The 16,096-nt window shown below is 39.1% G+C and overlaps 1 protein-coding gene across 2 annotated transcripts in view; it reads right to left on the bottom strand.

The window, feature by feature from the left end:
* Positions 1-1,676: 1,676 nt before the first annotated feature.
* LOC139075552 (OTU domain-containing protein 6A-like) overlaps positions 1,677-16,096 on the bottom strand; it is a 36,099-nt gene continuing 21,679 nt past the window's right edge. The window contains exons 2-4 of one of the 2 annotated variants that reach the window (XM_070572591.1): positions 14,852-15,035; positions 12,947-13,040; positions 1,677-4,179 (exon numbers count right to left, since the gene is read on the bottom strand). In XM_070572591.1, coding sequence (XP_070428692.1) covers positions 14,968-15,035 — 68 coding nt within the window. In that variant the 3' untranslated portion in view covers positions 1,677-4,179; positions 12,947-13,040; positions 14,852-14,967. Of the gene's footprint in view, positions 4,180-11,911; positions 13,041-14,851; positions 15,036-16,096 lie in introns of those variants that run through there. The other variant, XM_070572590.1, reaches the window with a different exon arrangement.

Genomic DNA, 16,096 nt, shown 5'->3' with positions numbered 1-16,096 from the left:
AGAGCGGAATAAATATTTTAATATGAAGTTTCTTGTTTGGAAATGCTAATTGGTATTATAATAAATCTATTTATAATTTGGAAAGATTTGTCTTCATTATATTTATATGTGAATACACTATAAATTATAAATAGGGACATGATCTATAGTTCTTTCTTTTTTTTGAGGACGATTAGCCCTAAGCTGACATCTGCTGCCGGTCCTCCTCTTTATGCTGAGGAAGACTGGCCCTGAGCTAACATCGGTGCCCATCTTCCTCTACTTTCTGTGTGGGACGCCTACCACAGCATGGCTTGCCAAGCGGTGCCGTGTCCGCACCCGGGATCCGAACCTGCGAACCCTGGGCCGCCAAAGCGGAACATGCACACTTAACTGCTGCGCCACCAGGCCGGCCCTAAAGACATTTTCTAAGTGTAAATAAATGTGTCTGCAATTTGACAAAATGGGGTCATATATCCTGTTTTGTAGTTTTTAAAATCATCTAAGCACTGTGTTAATACATTATCATTGGAAGAAATTCAAAGGATGCAGACAAGCCCTTCTCACCCTCTCTCTATCCTTTTCTTCCCCTCTTTTGGGAAGAGCACTTGTCTCAGGCTTCCAGGCCTTCTTCTATTCATTTACATACCTATATATAAACACATAAAACATACACGATTTTTGAAAACATAAATTAGATCATACCGAGTATGACGAAAATTCTTATTCAGTATTATATTTTTTGTTACTATTGAATAGGATCTTATTTTTAATTACAATTTCTAATCAGCTCAAAGGAATTATGTTGTGTTTTGAATATACACTGTATCTTATATTCATCCACTTTACCCAACTGTTTAATGAATTCATGTGAAGCCTCCTCATGCCTGCAGTAGCTGGACAATCATTTTCTGTGGTTAGGATAAAGGTGGGACCCGAAGGGCTTTCTGTTTTGTTCCTGTTTTTACTAACAATGCTTCTGCTTTGCATTAAAGATAAAACCAGCTCTGTTTTAAATAGCTCTGTATTTTGTTATTGCAATATGTTTCTATTCCTCTTTTTCTTTTTTTCCTCCCCAAAGCCCCAGTACAAGTGGCTATTGAATGTTATCAACTGCTGTTTAAGCATCTGTTGAAATCATTGTATTTTTCATTATTTAATCCAGTGATGTGGGTGGTATTTTATTGTTATTAATAATAGTTGCTTTTGTGTCAAACCCTTTGATCATCCTTGAGATAAAGCCTTTTTGGCCATGGTGTAGTGTTTCCCATAATATGTTGCTGTCATCTATTTTACGTATATTTTAATGTGAGATCTGTGGGTGGTTCATGGCAATAGGTGAAGATCCCCTAGAGCAGTGCTTCTTAGCCTGTTTCTCATTATTACCCACCCAAGGAGACTTTTTAGACCTTTTTTTCTTAATTGTCCCTCCATGTGATTTTAATCCCACAGATACACAATATCTGTATATGTACTGTACATATATCTTCACTTTCTACACAAAAAAGAGTAAGATTTTTGGCCCCCTTGAGAACCAAATTGCTCCACTGGAATGCATGGCACTATCGCCCCATTGAGAATATATGGCCTATAGTAGTCTTTATTTGTGCATCATCCTCATTAGATTTCAGGACTGAGACATGCATTTTAGAATGAACTATGCGTCGACGCAAAATAACCAATAACCATTCTATAGATAAGAGAGAGAGGTGAGTTTTACTTGAGCCAGAGTGAGGATTATAACTGCAAAGACCTTTTCCAGAAAGGAAGGCGTTCAGCCCTGGAGAACCATGGTTTTCAGTACAGTGTTATACCTTTTTAGAACAAAGAACATACATTAAACACACCCAGGATACATATTCATCAAAGTTTCAAAGAGGTATTCAATTGCACATTAGCAGTCAACATGACCCTGATGTTGGAAAAGGGACTAATATCAGCATTACCAATAGGGCAAAGGAGGGGAAGAATGTATTCTTATTTTAAGAGAGTGCTTTTTTTTTTTTTAAAGATTGTCACCTAAACTAACATCTGTTGCCAATACTCTTTTTATTTTTTTCTTCTTCCTCTTCTCCCCAAAGCCCCCCAGTACATAGTTGTATATTCTGGTTGTAGGTCCTTCTGCTTGTGCTATGTGGGACGCCACCTCAACATGGCTTGATGAACAGTGCCTTGGTCCACACCCAGGATCCGAACCTGCAAAACCTTGGGCTGCTGAAGCAGAGCGTGCGAACTCAACCACTTGGCCACGGGGCCAGCCACAAGAGAGTGCATGCTTAAGTGGTTAAAGCAGATGTACAGTGTATGTTTGATAGGCCAAAGTCACGCTTTTTTAGTTCAAGCCAAAACAGTAATCAGTTCTGAATCAGAATAGTTACCCCATAAACCCCAGTATGTGAAAATCTCTTGTCATATGCAATAGGCCACACTTTTCAAGGTTCAGAAACAAGGTATGGAATAGCAGAGATGCTTTAAGGTCAATACATTTTAGTAAAGGTCAAGTCTGTTCATCAGCTTCTCTCTGACCATCCTATAAAAACAGACCAAGAAATACATTGACCTTTGTCATCACTAATAAAATCAGCCCCACAGCCTTACAATTCAGTCCATCCCTAGAGAGCCTTTGCCAAGTAAGACTTTGTAAATTGTAGCCCACAGCCCCTTTCTTCACAGCATCAATCACAGATAGGCCCATCAGCAAGCATATGGATCAGAATATTTGAAATACCTGGTGGATAAAACAGGTTATAGAACAGGAGAGGAGATCAAGGGGTGAGGGCCTAGAATGTCGCTAGACACCTAAAGCTGTATGCATTGCATATATGGCCTTAGCAGGAGAACATGACAGCCACGGAGAGCAAGACTCCGTTAGGGCAGCTGCTTGTCAAATCAAGAAAGTGAAGTCAAGGATTGACAGCATAGGAGCTGGGTCTGAAGTCAGGGAGAAGAAGTGGAGGGCAGAGGTAGGAGTCACAATCTGAACTATAGATTGAGATGTAGCAATGGGTATCAAAGTGCATAAAGTGAGGGCCTAAGGCTCTGCACTCAGAGGCTTAATTTGCCTGCCACACACGCCTCTTTTGGCGCTTCAGTCTTGTCTTAAAGGGACAGAACTCCTTGATTGCCATTTTTCAAGGTAGATAGTTAGCCATTGAAAGTTTGGGAGGATTTCGCATTCACCCACATTGTGGTGGACACGACCTGACGTGACCCCCAATGAGTAACACTCCTATATAATCAATTCCTCCCCTTTAGATGTGAGTGGAACCTGTGACTTGCTTCTAACCAATATACTGTGGCAAATGTGATGGAATATCACTCCCTTGATTAGGTACGTCATATGGCTAAGGTGATGGAATGTCAGTCCTTGATTTGTTCATTATATAAGAGTCTGTATAAGCAGACTAGAGAGAGATTCTCCTGTTGGCCTTGAAGAAACTGTAGGGGAGGAAGACATTTCCTCTACCCACTCTAGGTCCTTCTGGCCAGACAACGAATTAAATTCACATGAGACAGAATAACAGGAGAAAATTAAACAAAGCTTTGTAACATGTATACATACATGGGAGAGACCCAGGAAAACTGAGCAACTCACCAAAATGGTGGAAGCTCTCACCTTAAATACCACCCTCAGCTAAAGACAAAGGAGGATGTTGGGGGTGGGGCAGTCAGTTATGGGAGATTACCAGAAAAGCACAGTAAACAAGAGTAAGGTTATTATGCAGATTTAAGTCCTGGCCTTCTGCATTGATTAAGAGTTTTTAGACATAAAGTCATCCTCCCTTCTTCCTGGTACAGAGAGGAAGACACCTTTATAGATGGAGATTTCCTTTACAAATGTAAATGTCTCTTTACAAAGGGTAACTTCTACTTCTCAGAGTTTCTCTTATGTCTGCAGTTTTTTAAAAGCAACCAGCCCAAAATAATCCTCATGCCAAAGAGATATATCTTGGAGTGGCCAATTCCTGTCCCCTAGAGTCTTGCCTTTGAAACTTTTAAGTTTCACAGTCCTTTGAAACTTTAAGGAGTTTCATAGTCCAGAAGCCGAGTGGGAGATTGTTTCATCTCACTGAACACATTTCTTAGTCCCGGTAATAGATCAGTCCAGTTAAATTTATTTTAGAAGGTGTTGATCCAGGTGGGTTCCCAAAGCTAGGCCTATATTTTGGAAGCATGCAGTCAGGTTAATAAGAAGTATTTCTATGGAAATAAAAAGGGAAACAAGGTTAATGGTTGGAGCAAATTGTAAACCAGTTCCTGAGCCTAGGGAGCAGCCAGTCAAGAAGATTTCTAGATGTCAGAGTTGAAGCATCTTTTGCAGCTTGAGATGTCTCTGATGATGTCATTGGGCATTCAGGTATCTTTCTGAGTGGCTTACAGCTTACACAGCAACAGTCAGGAATCTCCCTTAAGTTTATATCAAGTTGTTCAGCTTCAGTTTGCAAGGCTTCAGGAAAAAGGGCAGGTTCAATTCTCAATTATTCCAAATGAAAATGAGGGAAAAAATTGAAAATGTTACTTTGGAGATTTGCAGCCAGATATTTCAGGAGACTAGAAGAATTCAGGATCCTGTCCAGTTCACAGGTAGAAAAATCCTCAAAGACAACTAACAGAACTATGATCTAATATCCACAAATGAATATTATAGTTTTCACTGAAACATAATTTTTCTCTCTAAATCACCCTCATTTTTACCAAAGATAGCCAAATTAAGACTAACTGGTTTGAAAAATATTTAGTTTCAATAAACTTGGCCCAATTATTTACATAAGTACAGCAAGAATATCTATTGATCATATAGGATCTTTTAAATCTGCTTTGTTGGAACTTTTTATAAGGAATCTCAGATTGAACTTTAAAGGCCTCTCAAGGGGCCAAGCCTGGTGGCACAGTGGTTAAGTTTGCATGTTCCACTTCTCAGTGGCCCAGGATTCGCTGGTTTGGATCCCAGGGGCGGAAATGGCACCACTTGGCAAAAGCAATGCTGTGGTAGGCGTCCCACGTATAAAGTAGAGGAACATGGGCATGGATGTTAGCTCAGGGCCAGTCTTCCTCAGCAAAAAGAGGAGGATTGGCAGCAGTTAGCTCAGGGCTCATCTTCCTCAAAAAAAAAAAAAAAAAAAAAGGCCTCTCAAGGCCAGGAAAGCCAAGTCAAGGATTTGTCATCAGGCCTCACCTGCAATACCTACAGATTTGGGTAGACTCCTTTCTTCTGGAGGTCCCCCAAAATACTTTGAGGTTCCAGGCACTTGCCAGATGAATAAGCTTCCTTACTTACTAGGTAAGATTGCTGGAATCTCTGTAAATAAGCTGCCAGGCCCATATTTCAAAGAGGCTTTATTCCATAAAGTCCAATCCCTGTTTCTCAAAAGCTGTCTGGTCATATATGAGTCTATACCTGTTTCTCTCAAATATGACATTCCGGTCAAAGCTTTGGTAAGATAACTAATGTTTCCAATTGTGTCCTGTTATAAGGAGAACAGATGCTCATTGAACTTATGCAAATAACTATATTGCCATGAAAATAATAATACTCACTCACTAAGTTTCCAAATTCTGGAGGAATCAGGTAGGGAGAAAAAGATAAATGTTTCAGTTCTGCTCACAAAGGTATAATTTCACCAAATTATTCTAAGTCATAATTAGCAAAAGAGAAAAGAGGAAAAGATTTCCTTAAATCTGAGAAAACAAACTATCAAAAAATCAACATTATTTCAAACAAAAGTCATAAAAAATTATAATCATCCTCATCAGTTCATACAGTCCTGTGTAATCGATTTTTTTAATCTTAATCCTTTAGCAGTTTTATGGGATCATCAGTTTCTCCATTAGAATTCTGTACTTTTTTAACCAGTTCAGTTTTATGATCTGAAAGTTTATCAGAAACCTGCATTCCAGAGTAAGTGTCAGAGTCCCTTCCATGAATCTCTCTGAAGATGAACTATATTTGCAAAAGCAAAAAGCATCAGAGCAAAACCATAACTGTCTGTAAACAACAAAAGACTCAAAAATGGAAATCAACAATAAATTTCGTTAATTTTGTGAATACAACACCTTAAAATAAACAGAATTATGGCTGACAACCAGGAGAGATCAGAATTTTAGGAACGTTATATAATTTCAAAAATTTATATCAATAACATTTACCCACATAATACCAAAGGTCTCTTTGAAACAATGTTTAGTTATCCATGTAACCATAGTGACAATTAAAGATTTTTAGGCAAATTCAGAAGACTAAACAGCTGTAAGATCTTAGCACCTATGATTAACGACGTGATAAACAATACAGGAAATTTATTTTGATAAAACACAAAATCCCTACCCTTCCACTAGACTACTTAAAGAAAAACTTTCCATAATCTCTTTACCAAGAGAAGACTAGAAGTTCAGGAAAATTACCCTTTGAGAGGAAAACCAAATTTTAATTTCCGCACCGGCTTATTTTTATCATTAACACTCATTTACTTTAATATTAGTCAACTTGACCAGCATAAAACTCCTTTCAGAATTTCTCCTTCACAAACTTCTACAACTTTCTTTGTACCTTCAGAATTTGTCCCATGCTTGCTATCTTCCTTTCTAGTACTTCAGGACAAATTTATCTTTCTTAACCCAACAAACAAAAATACTTCCATTCTTTGTACCTTCTTTACCGAAAATATACATTTTACTTTCCTTGAAAACAGAGCTGTTTTCCTTATTAATTTCCAGTAGCTTTAATTACATTTATTAGTTAGAATTTTAACCCTTAACAGACCACAGTAAAAACTAAAAAGTAAGCAACTATGAACTGTCTTTTATATCACCATTCTAAACACATTTCATAATTTCTAGAAACATGCTACTTCACAGTAATAGACCCAAACACTTTTAGCCTCTCTTCAGTAAGAAGCCAAAAGTAGATAAACTTACACTTAATAATTAATGTCTAATATCTTATCTTATTTGGAAATGATCTAGATATTCAATGAATTTTATCATTTAAATTAACCTAGCAAAACTTCAAAGTTTCTAGTTACCAAAAATATTTTGGACATTACTTTAGATATGTATGCCATAAACTATAATTATTGCTAAAAGTTTATCAATAAACTCTTGATTCATTTATATCTAAATCATTTGTTCCCAATAATGATGTTTAGATTACCCACAAAAACTTTATGAGACATTAGACTATGGGGGAGTGGAACTGGCCACCCCAAGATATGTCTCTTTGGCATGAGGATTATTTTGGGCTGGTTACTTTTATTTATTTTGTTTATTTTTTTTTTGAGGAAGATTAGCCCTGAGCTAACTGCTACCAATCCTCCTCTTTTTGCTGAGGAAGACTGGCCCTGAGCTCACATCCATGCCCATGTTCCACTGCTTTATACATGGGATGCCTACCACAGCGTTGCTTTTGCCGAGTGGTGCCATATCCGCCCCCGGGATCTGAACCAGCGAACCCTAGGCTGCCGAAGTGGAACATGTGCACCTAACTGCTGTGGCACCGGGCCGGCCCCTGGGCTGGTTACTTTTAAAAAACTGCAGACATGAGAGAAACTCTGAGAAGTAGAAGTTACCCTTTGTAAAGAGACATTTACATTTGTAAAGGAAATCTCCATCTGTAAAGGTGTCTCCCTCTCTGTACCAAGAAGAAGGGAGGATGACCTTATCTCTGGAAACTCTCATCAATGCAGAAGGCCAGGACTTAAATCTGCATAATAACCTTACTCTTGTTTACTGTGCTTTTCTGGTAATCTCCCATAACTGACTTCCCCCACCCCCAACATCCTCCTTTGTCTTTAGCTGAGGCTGGTATTTAAGGTGAGAGCTTCCACCATTTTGGTGAGTTGCTCAGTTTTCCTGGGTCTCTCCCATGTATGTATACATGTTACAAAGCTTTGTTTAATTTTCTCCTGTTATTCTGTCTCATGTGAATTTAATTCGTTGTCTGGCCAGAAGGACCTAGAGTGGGTAAAGGAAATGTCTTCCTCCCCTACAGTTTGGTGACTTGGACAGGATAAAATTTCACTGGCTGGACACTGCTCACTCCTGGGCTGCTGCAGCTGAGAGATCCTGGACCCCTGACAAGAGCCAGCAGGAGGTAAGAGTTCTTACCACGTCAGTCTCCCCGATCTCTGCTGCAAGGTCCAATGGAAGCAAGAGTGGTGAGTTTTTTTTGAAATTTAGATTAGCGGGGAAAAATTTTGGTGAGGCTAGCTTCTTAGACTCAGTGACTCTAGGATTTGGTTGAGTACTCACTGGTAGATCCTTTCCTCCCAGAGATTGTATTTTTCCTTGTCTCTGTCTTTTTTTGTCATTTGTCATAAGACACAGGCTTCTCTATAAGCCTCATGTCTGGGAATATGCGCACAAGGTTGAAGTTGTTGCTAAGTGCATCTTGGAAGCCAAAAAAGCTGCAACTTTGGTGGGCGCCAGTCAAGCAGTTAAGAGCCACTAGGGTGCTCGCCACCTCAAGAAGTCTCCCGTGAAAGGATGACTTGGTCCCAAAACAGAGTAGATGACACAGGTCCCCTGCCAACTTCAAGAAAATGCCTGTGCAATGATGAGGTACTCTGTAAAGCACACATGACCCCTAACCCCACGGCACCTCCCTCCTGGGTATTATTCTGGCTCCAAGAGACCCAGAGCATAGCTAAAACTGTTAATGTGCATATTAGATGAGGTTTTTCTTTTGTCTTGTTCTATATCTTGAGAGCTTGACTTTGTGATCTTTCTGGTCTCCGCCATCTGGAGGATGCATGTATGGACATGCATCTTGGCGGCCTGTCGAGTAGACTGGGGTTCCAGGACACACTCTCTTTGTCCAGCTGTGTCAACTCTCAGGGGAATTTGTCATAAGGGGTCCAAATTGCTTTCATAAGGGGCCTTGTCGTCTCAATCTTCGTTGCAATGAAGGCCTTTACTTTCTTAGACTATTTTAGGGAGTGAACTTTCTGAATCTCTTTTGGGGACGCCTCTTGCATCCATGGTTAAGTTTATTGGTGTGAGTCACTGTTAAGATACTACTCATCAATGTGGCCAGATGATGGATCATTTAAATTGGAAAAACTTCTAAATTAGGGAAAAAATTTATGAGAGCTCTCATCATAATTTTTATTGGTACCTATGAAAAGGCCAACTTAAAAGGAAACACAAGAAAAAAATGACTAGCCTTAAGACCCTGACTCAGGCTACAACTGAATTGAGAAAATATAAAAATTTAAGTGTTAATAAGATTACAAAGGTTGGAATGCTTGAGCTAGTTTTTTTTTTTTTTATAAGGAGGGTATATCAACTTTGCCTGAGTATGTTTTAAAATGTCTGGCTGGGAATACTTCTCCTATCCAATATTATAAGACCAAGACCTATTGATAAAGTCCTGATGAAAGCTATGATTAGAGATATAAGAGTTGATGGAATTCAGATGAAATTTTTAGAAAACTGATATATTTATGGGCTTTATGTAAAGTGATTGTAAGTCTTTTTGCTTGATCGTATTATAGATTGTATTGTGCAGGTGGACACTGTCTCACTGGGGAGTGTTTACCCTGCCTGATTGTAAGACTTTTAAAGGTGTGACACATTGTCCTGAAAGTTTTAGAAAATACAAATCTTTGATTCACCTCTTAAGTTAAAAATTTCCCTGATAGAAAGAAATAATTGGAAGGGTGTAGCTGGAGGAGTGAGTCAGCCTCTTTTTTTGTCATTCAGGCTGTAATTCAATTCTTTGGGGAATTGGAAGCAACTGTCTTTGTCTTGCAAATCTCTGCAAGGCCAGAGGTGTGGCTCTAGAAGACAATTCAAAATTCACCTGTCTTTTGCCAAACCCAGGGCCTCTCCTGTTCCTTCCAAAATGCTCCTAGATATTGAGATAAAGATTCAGACATTAGAAACAGATAAGGCAAATATGTCCCTGAAACTCCATCTTAAAAAAAACTTGACTGCTTTCTCTCTGTCTTTATGACGTAAATTTTCTTCTCCCATCTTCTCTAGGACCTGAGAGCCATTCTTTGAAATGCAGATATTTCTCAGAAACTAGTGCATTTTGTATTGCACCTGATTCATGGCAAAAACTTAACGTCTCTGTGTCTACCTGTGTGTTTTAGTATGTCTATATGTATGTTATATATGTGTGATATTTTACCTCTGGATGATATGGCCAAAATTAAGAGCTCTGTTTAACTGGCTTAAAGTGAGTGGTTACATAAATTCTAAATGTAATAGAAATTAACCCAGTGTCTTTTAAGTTAACATGATATAGATTAATCTTTGGTTAATGAAAGTTTGTTTGTTGGCTTGATTGAAAAGTCCTCAGAGTTGTTGGTGTTTGAATATGATGCAGACATGCAGCCTGGGTTTACTAGTCAAACAAGCTCATGTTGTCTGTTAGAAATTCATCAGCAAACTAACAGCTTTAAGTGATACCTAATTTTGCCTTGTAGGGGAGAAAGACATTTCCTTTACCCACTCTAGGTCCTTCTGGCCAGACAACGAATTAAATTCACATGAGACAGAATAACAGAAGAAAATTAAACAAAGCTTTGTAACATGTATACATACATGGGAGAGACCCAGGAAAACTGAGCAACTCACCAAAATGGTGGAAGCTCTCACCTTAAATACCAGCCTCAGCTAAAGACAAAGGAGGATGTTGGGGGTGGGGGAAGTCAGTTATGGGAGATTACCAGAAAAGCACAGTAAACAAGAGTAAGGTTATTATGCAGATTTAAGTCCTGGCCTTCTGTATTGATTAAGAGTTTTTAGAGATAAGGTCATCCTCCCTTCTTCTTGGTACAGAGAGGTACACCTTTAGATGGAGATTTCCTTTACAAATGTAAATGTCTCTTTACAAAGGGTAACTTCTACTTCTCAGAGTTTCTCTCATGTCTGCAGTTTTTTCAAAGTAACCAGCCCTGGGGCTGGCCCTGTGGCCCAGTGGTTAAGTTCACGTGCTCTGCTGCAGGCAGCCCAGTGTTCTGTCAGTTCGAATCCTGGGCGCAGACATGGCACTGCTCATCAAACCACGCTGAAGCAGCGTCCCACATGCCACAACTAGAAGGGCCCACAACGAAGAATATACAACTATGTACCGGGGGGCTTTGGGGAGAAAAAGGAAAAAATTAAAAAAAAAACAAAACTTCTTTAAAAGAAAAAAAAATTAACCACCCCAAAATAATCCTCATGCCAAAGAGATGTATCTTGGGGTGGCCAATTCCAGTCCCCCACAAAGCAAACTGCTGTGTTGTGAATTGCCTATGGAGAGGGCCATATGGCAGAGAACTTCAGGTGGGCTCAGGGCCTGAAGATAGTCAACAGCCAATAGTTAGTAAGAAGTTGAGCCCGTAGTCATATAGCCACAAGGAAATGAATCCTGCCAACAACAAATGAGCTTGGAAGCAGATTTTTTTCCCCAATCAAGCTACTGGATGAGAACAGGGTGCAGCCAACACCTTGACTGCCACCTGTGAAACTCTGAGCCAAGGACCCAGCTAAGGTGATCTAGACTCCTGAGCTAGGGAAACTGTAAGATAGTAAACGTGTTATTTTAAGCCACTGAGTTTGTGGTAATTTGTTACACAGCAACAGAAAACTAATACATGTGTGTGTGTATATATATATATATCTGGTGACTTCTAGTTGAATTCTAAATTTCTGGACACTTCTAAATTTCTTCCCTCTTCCCAAATTATTAGTTTAATATTAATCAGGTTAAGTTTACACTTTCATATTGGAAAAAATTGTTTTTTATTTATATGTTCAAATCTTATTAGCATATGCTTTTGTGTTCTATTTTTTATTTAAAAAATTTTTATTTATTAGTTGGTATCTTATTTCTCAACACAAATTTTATTGAATTATGAGTTTACTTTTCAAATACTTAGTTTTTAGTTTTATTTATTGAACCCAGTGAAATTATTTTTCATTTCAAATTATCTCCTCCTGCTTTTCTTGTCATATTTTCTTCTTCCTCTTTCTCATTCCTTTTCTAATGTTTTCAGTTGAATTCTTTTTAAAACGTTCTCTTTTTATCAATCACCAAAAAAGAGAAAATTTTAAATCATAAAATTTCCTAAAAGTACTGTTTTGAATACATTCCACAGAGATTACTGTGGAACTATCCTTGTTTTCTGAATAAACTCTTTTTGTGTTCTTGATTTCCTTTCCAAGTCAATTGTTGACTCAGTAAGAAGTTTTAAATTCCCAAGTAGTTGGTTTGTTTTTATTTGTTTTGGTTGTTACTTTATATTTCATTCTATTTTGGCCACAATTCATAGCATGTACCATTCCTGTTATTTCTGAACTAGTTGAGATTATATTTGTGGCCTAGCATGTGATGTATGAGACCATATGGTCAATTGCCCTGGACAGTTGTAAATTATATATAGTACAAGATATCAATTAATTCTATCTCTAAGATACTTTTTCTCAGGGGCTAGGTCAGGCTTGGAGGCTGAAGTAAGAGCTGAAGAGTACCCATGAGTGTAGTTATAGGATTTTGAGTGGTGCTCTTCCTAGCTTAGCCTGGAACCAGGGTCCCCCTACTGAGTGTGTTGCTAAAATAGAGAGTGAGTTGTTGAGAGAATAGCTGATGTGACAGGCCAGAGAGTTGGGGAAATAGTGTGTCATCCTGCACAGTGAGGGAGGGGTCCAATAGTAAACAAGCAGAGAAGTCAAAGAGGGAATGAAGAGAGAGGTGTGGATCTTGCTGAAAATCCCCATCCGAGGCAGGATTTGGGTTGGCTGCATATAGCAGAAAGCTCAAATAACAGTAGCTTAAATATCTAAGGGCTTATTCTCTCATGTAAAAGACATCTAGAGAAGGTAGTCCAGGGCTAGAATGGTGACTTCACAGAGTTGTCAGGCACCTGTGTTCTTTCTCTTTCTCGTTTGCCTGTCTCAGAATTGACTATTTGGGCCTAGCCACTACATCTACATTTCTGGAACACGATGGAAAAGAGGAAAAGGACAGAAAGCTCACCTTCTAGCTGAATCAACTCCCTGTGGAAGTCTTCCTGGAAGCTCCACATTTCCATTTCCATCTCAGTGGCCAGAGGTCACATGACCAGTCATAGCTGAAAGGAAAGCTGGGAAAAGTCATCCTTCAGCTAGGTGCTTTACTACCCTGAAGAAAATCAAAATCCTCTGTTAGAAAGATGAAGGGGAGACTAGCTAGAGAGTGGGCAACTAGTGGTCTCTGCCACATTCCCTAAGGTGGAGACCATGCCTGGTCTACGAGGACATTCCTGATTCCAGGCACACTATGGGCTTTTCATGAATATTAATTGACTTAGACTGAAGTGGTTTAGAAAGCTAAGTCTGAATTCATTTCAAGCAGAGCAGGCACAGCTCTGGAGAGCCACACAAGTCCAAGTAGACATGCATAACAACTACTATTAACTGAGCTCGAACTCCATATCAGGCAGTGGACTGGGGCAACCAATACAGCCTTTGCAACAATCCTACAAAGTAGGCATCATCAGTGTTCCCCTTACATACTCTAGTTATATAAGGCTTGGAGTGTTGGGTAAACTTTCCCAGAGTCATACAGGGAGCAAGTGGTGGAGCTGGGGCTAGACTAGGTTTTTCGGCTTCCATATCCTCAATGTCTCCACTGGACTGCCTTTCCCTATTTGCTTCTTGCTGGTTGTCTTAGCTCAGGCTGCTATAACAAAATACCATAAACTGGCTGACATAAACAACAGACATTTATTTCTCACATTTCTGGAGGTTGAGAAGTCCAAGATCAAGGTGCCTGCAAATTTGGTGTCCAGTAGGGGGCCTGCTTCCTGCCTTGTAGACAGCTGCCCTCTCTCTGTGTGCTCACATGGCCTTTCCTTGGAGAGTGCTCAAGGAAAGCGAAATCTCTCTTCCTCTTCATACACTAATCCCAACATGAGGATCCCATCCTCATGACTTCATCTAAACCCAATAACCTCCCAAAGCACTACCTCCAAATATTATCCCACTGGGGGCTAGGGCCTCAACATATGAATTGGGTGCAGGGGGCACAAATGTTCAGCCCATAACATTCTTTATTGATATACGTGGGACAGATGCTGCTTCTTGATATATCATCTAATGTATGTTCTCTCCATTTTCCTTACTAAGATAACTCTAATTTTGTTCAGGATGGCAGTGTACCCAAGTAAAATTACTTACCTCACTTGCAACTAGTAGTAACCTAATTGAGGCCCAATGGGATCTAAAAGAGAGGCTACTGGGTGGAGTTTCCAGAAAAGCTGTTGTTTTCCTAATTAAGAGAGACTAATTCAGCTGGCACTTGACTTCCCCCTTCAACCCCTCCCATTCTTCCTGCATGAAATGTAGAGTCAATGCCTAGAGGCACAGCAGCCATCTTGTATGATGAGGTTGCAGGGGAGGAAAATTTTTCTTTTTCTTTCTACCTTCTAGGTTCTCCAGCTGGGGCTCTGTCAATTAGACTGACAAGATAGAGTAGCAAGAGAAAAACCATCAGAAGTTTATTAACCTGTGCATCATGTATATACATGGGAGCACTCAGAGTTGAGAAATTCAAAGGGATAGTTACAACTTGGGTTTATACAGCATCTTAACAAAATAACAATACATTTTTAGACAAGAATAAATTTTAGACAAGTGACAAGAGGAAGGAAAAGGACTTTCAGTTTCTTGGGTGGCAAACTGTAGGAGGGTAAATATATGAGGGCAACTAATGGAAGATAAGGGTTAGTTAGCAAGGTTTGTCATGTAGATTCCTCCAGTGCTGTCTCTGGGCTGATAAGAGTTTAGAGTTGTCTCCAGTGATTGACTCCTGTCCTTCCGGGTAGAGAAGGGCCAGCTTTACAAATTTCTGTCCTGTTTTTAAGTAAATAGGGGGAGGGCAGAGAGTTTTCCTAATACTTACTTATTCTCACTTGCCTTTAGCTCAAAATAATCTTCATGCCAAAATGGCATATGTTGGGGTGGCATATTCTGCCTCTCTTCAAAATCAAGAACAGCACACTGCAGCAGAGCATGAAGTTAGGAGGAGCCTGGTAACTTCCACAACCTCTGCACGTCCCTGGAGGCCTTCTGCAGACTTCTTGTTGCTTGGGAAAAATACTTCATTTGATTAAGCTGCCATATTTGCACTTCTATTATTATGCAGCTAAACTCAAGCCTGACTGAGGATAGGACAGTAAAATCTCTAACTATAATTATTTTTCAAAACCAACATTTCCTTGTATTTATACCCATTTTTGCTTTATGTTTTTTCTAATATACTTTGGAGTCATATATACTCAATGTTTTAAAAATCTTATTATTAAATATGTCTTTTACATCATACATGATCTTTTTCATTCTTTTGCATATTTTTGCCTTTATTTGGTAGGCAGTGAAAAGCAAAATTATTATTTTTTTCTCATAGAAGGGAGTTAGAAGTTCTTATTGTTGTTATGGCTAAATATAGAAAAGAAAATGTTTTTTATTTGTTTTAAGTTAATTGCCTGTTGCTGCTGAAAAAATATGACTTACAACACATACTTACTTACAAAATACAAATAAGCAAAACACATAATGGAAAAGAGACAAGGAAATATAAAAATTAAAATATGAACCCAGGAGGCCAGCCCTGTGGCCGAGTGGGTGGGTTCTCGCGCTCTGCTTTGGTGGCCCAGGGTTTTGTCGGTTTGGATCCTGGGCGCGGACATGGCACCGCTCACCAAGCCACGCTGAGGTGGCGTCCCACATGCCACAACTAGAAGGACCCACAACTAAAAATATACAACTATGTACTGGGGGGATTTGGGGAGAAAAAGGAAAAATAAAATCTGAAGAAAAAAAAAAAGAACCCAGGAAATGACTAAAAATAATAGTAAATGAATATAGTCAAAGTTATACTAAAAACAAAGAGCTCAGTTTAGATTGAAAAACAAAGTCTATTAGTAAATCAATCATGAGGTATACTCAAATTTTGCTTTTGTTTTGCTGGGAAAGATTTGCCCTGAGCTAACATCTGTTGCCAATCTTCCTCTCTCTTTTTTTTTTCTCCCTAAAGCCCCAGTACATAGTTGTATATTTAGTTGTAATTCCTTCTGGTTCTTCTATGTGAGTTGCTGCCAGAGCATGCCTACTGACGGATGAGTGATGTGGTTCTGGACCCAGGAAC

The sequence above is a fragment of the Equus przewalskii genome, chromosome 14 (assembly GCF_037783145.1).
Source record: "Equus przewalskii isolate Varuska chromosome 14, EquPr2, whole genome shotgun sequence".
In the NCBI taxonomy this organism is placed as follows: domain Eukaryota; kingdom Metazoa; phylum Chordata; class Mammalia; order Perissodactyla; family Equidae; genus Equus; species Equus przewalskii.
Note: the sequence above shows the minus strand (reverse complement) of the source record. Positions and strands in the feature narration are given on the sequence as shown.